Source organism: Colossoma macropomum, unplaced genomic scaffold (assembly GCF_904425465.1).
Source record: "Colossoma macropomum unplaced genomic scaffold, Colossoma_macropomum, whole genome shotgun sequence".
Lineage (NCBI taxonomy): Eukaryota > Metazoa > Chordata > Actinopteri > Characiformes > Serrasalmidae > Colossoma > Colossoma macropomum.
In genome coordinates, this window is record NW_023494806.1 from 15,156,300 (window position 1) to 15,164,719 (window position 8,420).

The window sequence follows — 8,420 nt, forward strand, 5'->3', positions numbered from 1 at the left end:
GGACCAGCAAAGCAACGACAGTATTTTAAATAGACTTACCAGAAAGGAGCTAAACTTTTTAATTTTGCCTCCTGAAACTTTGTACTTTTATCAATTGTAAGTCCACTAACTGCCTCTTTTTGAGACAGATAACTTCTGTTCCTTAATGAAAATATATATTTATATACCATACTGTGCAAAGGTCAGAGACCACCCATAGTTTATTTAATTCCTAGTCAAAATTCCTATTAAGTGTAAGTTATTCATTTTTCAGGGGATATTTCTAAAGATATTACATATAGAATGATCCACTTACATAAGGAACTAGAAAGTCAAAGGAAAGTAAGTGGAAAACAAGAGTTTTTAAAACTAGAGTTATTAAATGATATTGGGTCCTAACAACCATGCAAGACATGGTAACTTGCATTTACAGACAACAACAATGTGACTAGGCATTTAACCAGAGTATAAGAATGATGTATATATAATAAAAGGTAGGCCATGCTGGGGGAAAGACAGCATGAGGGTGAATAAAACTAATATAACAATATTCAAATAGATGATGCCAGGAGCCAATGGAATTTCAACTCAACAAAATTACATTGACCAAACAAACACTTATCAAATAAATCTGACAATTCACTTAATTTCATTGAAACAACACAATTCACTCAGTTCCACTGACCAACATGCATCTGTTAAGTAATACCAACGAGAGAAAACTGATCAAAACCAACAACAGAGCAATTTCGTTTTTTATTAACTGTGGATTATGAGAAGCAGAAAGTGCAAGCAACTTCTAAGACTGAACAGCAGATAAGAACTATCCCTGCAGATCTCCCTTCTGAAAAGAATGGAAGGTGTAATAAAGGCAAAGGACACACCAAAAACTGAATTGTTTGAAATTCTATTTAGTTGTTAGAGCTTCTGTGTAATTTTCTGTTAAACAAATGCTTTCTTTTATTCCTGACACTGGAAAATTAATACTTTGAACCTAATGGCCTATTTGACTGAAAATTAAGTAAATAAAGGGAGGTCACTGACTTTTACACAGTTCTAATTGCACTCATTTGGAACAAATGGCTAAGATAAAAACAAATATCTCAAGCCTCACAGTTCCTCTTATGAAAGGCAATATTTGTCTCTGGAGTTTAATCCAGCCACACAAGAGAAATATATAGTTTTCATTAGAAGCAAATTTTGTTAAATCCATACAGAAAGGGAGATTAAAGAGATTGAAGAGATTGAAGTCTCATAGATATAGTAAAATAATGGTCTAAGCCTCCTATTTACTGCTTTAAGCCAACTTTGCCAAAGTACAGTTATAAATGTAATTTCATGAAAATTAAATGTAATTTTCGTTGAAAATGAGCAGCAGTCTTTTCATTTCAAGACTGACTCAAGCTGGGTGTAGGAAGCCAGTCCTAAAAAGCAATGTACTTCACTGAATAGAGTTTGTTAATACTGAATTCGATAGAATTGAGCTTGTAAATGCTGGATTCAGACACTCTGCTATGGGAAAGTTCTCTTCCAAACATGGACATGTTTAGAAGTGGCATGAATTGGAGTGAAAGTAATGACAGTGCACTTTCAGCATGTCACCTACGACCCCAGTCAGCATAAGCCATTCTTCTCATTCCAATCCCATACAAGAGAGTGACACTGACTGGGCACAACAGTGCAGTCCTGCGTGCAGGCCTCTAATCCAAGTTTGAGCTTGGCATTTTTTCTGCTTTCTCGAAGGATAGATTTACAAAGTCACTTAGGGAATGTCAGGCGTAGGCTGTCCACCCCCGTAACACTGCACTCTTTGTGTCCCAAAGGCAGGTGTGACAGCTGAGGGTAGAGGGCAACTGTGAGCAGCCTCTAGGCCCAAGCCTGGACTCTCACTAACGCTTGAAATAACAGAATAAGGACTCTTCATGCTGATGGGAATTTTAAATATGGCAACATTCAGGGGATGAACTCTAAATAAGAAGGACAAAGGGATGCGGCAGTGCACTGTCAGCTGCTGTAATAAAGCAACTTGAGGTGAAGGAGTGTGCATTTCTACGCAAATAAGAAATGATTTATGCCTGATCACAGTTGTCTACTTTGTTTTCCTGACTGAAAGTGCCTCTTCCAATCTGTTGATGAATTGCTAACCACTAATTTTAATATTTTCTACTAAATGAATGGAGGCAGCTATGAATCAACTCACTGACTGAGGAAAATTTTTGCAATGTAAAACCTGTGCTTGGAATAAAGTGTATAATTGATGCATTTGTAGTCAGGCTGCAAGTCTCATGGAACGCATACTCAAAGTATGGCACATTGAGTTGATTCAACCACATAAAACCTGGACAAGACACAATATATGGATCTACCCTCAACCTCACATCTCATTTTCAGCGGACACTGCCTTGTCTGTAGGTCCCCTAAAGTTCACAACGCTCTCCGTGCTCTCTGACACTGCATCTCTGCCGTCTTGCTTCCCTAAACCAATCGCATTCTTTCAACCCTCCGAACCACATTCACGTCAAGAGGGCAGCAGTGACGCATACAGGTGCTGTAGATTCCTCTCACATGGCCAACGTCAATAACCCAAAAGAGACAGTTGTTTCTACAGCCACTGCTGAGGATCGATTCACCCATAAGGAACAACACGACTAAGACTCAACACAGTGCTGCCCAGACTGACCAACAAAGAAGAAAAAACATATTTCAAAGAATTCAATTTTGCAGTTCACACCCAACCATGAGGTAGCCTTGGAATATTTTGGCAGACGGCACTTGGGTGAAGTTTTAACAGAGTTAAGATGTTTAACAGTGTTAACTCTGTATTGTGAGTCTGTAAAAAAATAAGTCGCCTGGAGTCTTGCTTGGTGCCACTGCACTGCACTTTCTAGAATCTCAAAAATGTGTGACAAGGTGGTGACTGTTCACCCTCTCCAACTGCTGCACGCTGACAGCTGTTCAGCTGATCACAGGGTACAAGCAGGCCCCCCTGTGCTGCTCTCTGAGCCATTTAAATTTTAAAGGTCCTCCAAAGGGCCAGCTGTAGGCCTGTGAAGGAGTGTGCAGCAGGACAACTCTTCGCTCGCTCTGTCACATCTCCAAATCTTTTGCACTTAGGAAGACACACACAGTCTCTTAAGTGTTCTTCGACTTGCTCTAGAGATTTGCAGCGTGCCTCATATCAAGGAAAATGGGAGCCCTTATTGCTAAAATGTTGCTGCCTACCATTAGCAGTTTGGTGTTTCTGCCAGCAGCCAGTGTCGCCACCAAGAGAGGTTTTCACATGGAGGCCATGGTCTACTTCTTTACCATGTTCTTCACATCGGTAAGAGGCTTGTGATATGGTGTTGCATGGATTGTGTGCTGTATAACATTAATGAACATTAAAGCTAACTTTACAGTCACTTTTAGTAATATTTTCTTTTAATTTGCTTAATATTATGAAAAAGCTTTTAACTATTTTATTCTTATATTGAGACTGTATTATGCACTTATTAAGACCACTTAAACACTGCTATATTTTCTATTTTTTGCAATAACAATTTTTTTAATTTGTGTCAATATGGCATTATGTTGTTACAAGAGGAATTAATTAAAGTGGGGGTCCACAAAAGGGTCCATAGAGTTTAAGGGGTTAATGGTAGTGTGCTGTCGTTCATATTTTAGATCTATCATGCGTGTGATGGACCAGGCCTGTCTGTTTTGTGCTTCATGAAGTATGAGATTTTGGAGTACTTCAGTGTCTATGGTACATCAGTCTCCATATGGGTCACATTATTAGGTGAGTAAAAATGAACTATGACCTAAAATACATTAAAATACATTAAAGCTTTTCAAGTGACATAAACAGAAAATTGGAATTGAATTCAGACTTGATGCTTGAAACTGGACACATGCAAAGTTCCTACAGTAATCCTGTATAAAAATCAAGAATTGTACAGTTCTCCAGAATGTGGCAAACCACTGTCGTTGCAGAAGACAGTTGAATATTAATTTTTGAGAGTCATGCTAACAATATGACATCTGTTTATGTCTGGGATTCCAGCATGTCGTGTGAAGAGTGTGTACTCATTTTCTCCTGTTCCACTCTCATCCAGCACTGGGGGATTTTGACGAGCCCAAGCGCTCCACACTCACCATGTTTGGAGTGCTCACCTCTGCTGTGAGGATATACCAGGATCGTTGGGGCTATGGGATCTACTCCGGCCCTATCGGCACAGCTGTGTTGATGATCACAGTCAAATGGGTGAGAGATGGAGGAATAATTGCAGATGCTGCTCATTAGCTGGTCTTGGCTTCAGAAAAACGGTATCATGTGATAAAAGCTGCAAGAGTGATACTTTTTTTGTCCTGTAAGGCGTGAGAATAAAAATGAGAATGAAAATGGTTAGTCTTCATGATATATAATTACATCTGCACTGAAATACAATGTAAGTGCTAAACTCACTTGTTCACTTAATTGTTCCAGTTACAAAAGATGAAAGAGAAGAAGGGCCTTTATCCAGACAAAAGTGTGTACACTCAACAAGTGGGACCAGGGTGCTGCTTTGGGGCGCTGGCTTTGATGCTTCGCTTCTATTTTGAGGTAATAAATGCTACAGGCACTTGTCATCGGTCTATCAAAGGACACCACCTGAAGTGGTGAATGAAGTAACTGTACACATGCATGTTAATTATCTCCATTTGTTCCTGCAGGAGTGGGACTATGCTTATGTGCATAGCTTTTACCACCTGTCACTGGCTGTGTCCTTTGTACTGCTACTTCCCAAGAAGAACCGCTACGCGGGGACGGGCCGCAACGCTGCCAAACTCAACTGCTACACTCTCTGCTGCTGTGTATGAAGTCCCTTTAAGATGACACTCATTTCTTGTAGCGGTAGGGCTAGAATGCATGTCACTCGCTATAAAGTAGTGCCCAAGAAGATGTTAATTTATTGAGCTTTAACTAAATAATCTTAACATGTTGGTTGTTTGTTGGTTTGGTAACAGACTTCACAAGCTCCAGGAAAGGAGAAAGCTCGGACCATTTGGACAACAGCTCAAAAACCATGGATGCGGGCCTGCAATCCTGGCCTACCGTTTCATCACTCGCGGCCACGCACCATGTAACACAGGCAACGATGTCTGCTACCATAGATCCAACAGCGAGGACAGTTATATGGCCTTCAGGCAAGCCAAGTATGTGTTGGACAATACACGCATGGTTTATATAGCTATGTTATCGCTTTTTAAAGCTGAAACCATGACCTTCTAAAATTTAGGATGAAAAGGGACTGAAAGCTCCATCTCCATATATGTACAAAAGCGCGTCAGACAAGACTGCATTACAACAGGTAAACACAGGGTTACTGAGACTGCTAACCTCCAGCTGGAAAGTTTGCAAGTCGCAAAATATTGCAGACATTTTATCTCTCCAGAAAGAATAAATTGTCTTTTAAGATGTACCTCAAGAGGGACCACCCGTCTATGTTTCTCCGAGAAGAAGGGGCGTTAAATGCGGTTAAAAATGCTGAAAAATAGCAGGATTGTAAAAAAACATGTTATTCTTGCCATCTGAACGCAGCTAAAAGGAACTAAAATGTTCCAGCAACAAGAAGCAAACAATCATTATGATGCATATTGCAGCAGGTGGAAAATGGTGTGTTTTTCTAGTGTACTGAGAAAGGTCATATTTTCCTTGAATTTTCATATCCAATATGCCAGCAATTCTGTGTAAATATATTTATTTATTTTAAAAACACTATTATTTAAGTTTGTGCTGTCACAATTAATCTTTTTATACTGAAAATGCACAGTTTGAAATGAAAATGTTTATTTTGAATTAAAAATGTTTTTTGCAATTTGTCTTAGTATTTTGTTTTATCATTTGACTGCTCAGGATAATTAATCTGAATAATCCACAAAGTTTAGAGAAAAGAAACCTTAGCAGCAATTTCCTTGACTTGCTCTTTATCGAATGTCAAGCTTCCATCCATTTAAGCTAGATCCATCAGCCTACTGCTAACGCTATCCAAAAATTACAAATGCACGCGACATGTTTTAGACAAAACAGTCTCCTGCCAAACGTGAATGAAATTTTGGTCCGCAAAGCAATTTTTGAAAGGGGGCCAGGCCGCCGTCTCTTGTGCCCAGAGAAAGGTGTTTTTGTCTGGGGGGGAGGCTGCCAGCTCCTGTCTCTCCTGGCTGCATGTCCCAGCCCCTGCCAAAAAGAGTAACCTGACACTTTTATTACGCTAGTGTGAAGCACTTTTGAGCTCCTTTATGGCCTCTGTCTGTTTGAAACCACTTTGTTCGTGGTTTAAGCCCCCACACATACACTGTCTAAGGAAACTCCACCAAGCTTCGGCACCACAAAGTTCAATCTGTGTCGAGCTTATTGAGACTACTGGGTGGCACCAGGGTCTGGAGCTACTTGACAGTCTCTAAATGTCTTTGCCCCTAAATCTGCTTTTTTCATAAGTGCTATCCTTTCACTGGTGGACTACAGTATTTCCCATCACTGTTCATTTACAGACTGTCCCTACATTAGGTGGTGCTACAGATCACCCAAAAAAAAACTAAGTTAGACATGCAAATGTTGGGCAATAATTTTTTCATATTCCCATATTCCAAAATCAGTCTTGAATTTAATGCCAAGTGATGGGTACACCTGCCCAAATCGCAAGATGGAGACTAGAGCTGGCAGACCAAGATCACTGAAAAGGCAATGGACTGCAATATCTCTCAGAATTTACAGACCTAAAAGCAGGAGCTTTCATCCATGCTTTAATTGACTATCATACAAGATTACTCTTGTTTAGCTATGATGAACTTGAATGTGTACTCCTCTATCCTGTCTTAAAGATTTTGAACACTGCAGAATACTCCTCTCAACCTAAATCTATTTCACTGAGGCAACATTTGTTGGGATGTGACAGTAAGGATGGAACAAAACCAAAATGATGCTTCATGCTATGGTTCTTAGGATTTATGCTGCTGTGGTCAAAGTTCATAAGAGCGTTTTAACAAGCACTGACTCTTGACTCTACTGCACACAGAAGACGAATTAAAGTCTATGAAGTGTGTAGTTATTCTCCTGACAGTTGCACAATTGTTCAGTCCCTTTCGGTCAGCGACTGTGGACTGGACTGAATGGCCAATTACAGATTATAACCAATGTCTACATATTCCAGAGAAGTACGCTATCATTTTGGACAAAGACATTAAATATCAGAATTACAGACACCATATGACGTCTGATGTTTTATTGTTAGTGTGCCAAAAAGTCTAGGACTCTCCTCTAGAGACTCAAAGTATGTGTTGCACTGTTTGAGTGAGGTAGTATGGAAATCTCTGACAGGGACTTGGGATCAGCTGTTGGGGTGTTTTCTAGACAGCATCACATCCCTCTCTCTTTCCTTCTCTGGCTCTCTCTCTCTCTTTCAGCTGCTCTCCCAGCTGCTGAAGAACAGCTGCTCCGAACAAAACAACCACTCTTGCAATCATACTGAGCCACGGACCAAATGTAATGAAGAAGTAATCTCCCAAAAACCTACATTATTTTTCTATATAACTGTCTCCCTCTGAACAAACATTTAGAGCACTCATGTTCTCTGTGGATCACTACTTATCACTTCAGGGGTGTCTAAGTAGCAGCTCTCCTTCATTTAGCTCAGTCTTCACATCAACAGCACTCTTTAAAAATTACCTGCACTGCTCAACAGAGAAACCTATGCTAGAGAGTTCCACTGTGCCTTATATAATCATACTAGCAATGCAGTGCAAAAATAATTAGCTGGTTTGCCAAAAGTCAAATTTATATTGGTCTCAATCTCTACAAAAATGTCACAGTATCAGAATTTTAGGAATCAATACCAAAAAATATTATATTTATGAGTAGTAAAAGATGTTACAGTGCTTGAATCAGTTAGGTAAAACAGAGCAATGCCAGTAATTTCAAACATAAACAGCAAACTTGTAATTCTGGATAAGAACACTTTTTTAATGCTAGCTGTTAATTACTTGTCAAATTTAGTTGCTAAATTTCAACAGTTATCTCCTTTACTTTTTGCTTAATATAATCCGCATTTACAGACCATTTCTGTGCATCGTCAACATTGCCTACATCATCTGTCTTGAATGCAGAGTGTTTCGATTTGTGAGTTCTGCTGCATTTCCTCTCCATTGGAGCTGTTTAGCAATACTGTTGTGGCAACCGCACATTCAGATGCCATTGTCACATTGTTTTGCTCTCACATTGGTAGGCATTCTCAAGTGTTTCTTCTACTTGCAGTAACACAAAAATGTGGAACCAATTTTGACTCTGTACTAGCAATACTGTAGAAAGTACTGCACTGTTAGTTTTTTGGCATATAAGTAATATTTTTTGATATCTCTAATCACTAAACTGAAATATAATGAATTCAACTCTACAATTCTTGTCTTTTAATGATAAACTACCCCTC

At 39.4% G+C, this 8,420-nt stretch overlaps 1 protein-coding gene across 2 annotated transcripts; it reads left to right on the top strand.

Annotated features, from left to right (window-relative positions):
* Positions 1 to 3,011: 3,011 nt before the first annotated feature.
* mymk (myomaker, myoblast fusion factor) lies at positions 3,012 to 5,085 on the top strand. 2 transcript variants are annotated; one of them, XM_036598771.1, is made up of 6 exons: positions 3,012 to 3,301; positions 3,643 to 3,757; positions 4,074 to 4,222; positions 4,445 to 4,561; positions 4,672 to 4,812; positions 4,966 to 5,085. In XM_036598771.1, the coding sequence occupies exons 1-6, from the start codon at positions 3,167 to 3,169 to the stop codon at positions 5,083 to 5,085; spliced, it is 777 nt and encodes a 258-aa protein (XP_036454664.1). In that variant the 5' UTR covers positions 3,012 to 3,166. The 2 variants fall into 2 exon arrangements, with proteins under 2 accessions (XP_036454664.1, XP_036454665.1); XM_036598772.1 differs by having other exon boundaries at positions 4,672 to 4,852; positions 4,966 to 5,055.
* Positions 5,086 to 8,420: the final 3,335 nt, after the last annotated feature.

Bases quoted from the DNA above. Each gene is read 5' to 3' on its own strand.
- mymk (XM_036598771.1), top strand. From the start codon at position 3,167: ATGGGAGCCCTTATTGCTAAAATGTTGCTGCCTACCATTAGCAGTTTG. The intron at 3,302-3,642 runs GTAAGAGGCTTG...TTCATATTTTAG, and splicing joins TTACCATGTTCTTCACATCG to ATCTATCATGCGTGTGATGG. The intron at 3,758-4,073 runs GTGAGTAAAAAT...ACTCTCATCCAG, and splicing joins CATATGGGTCACATTATTAG to CACTGGGGGATTTTGACGAG.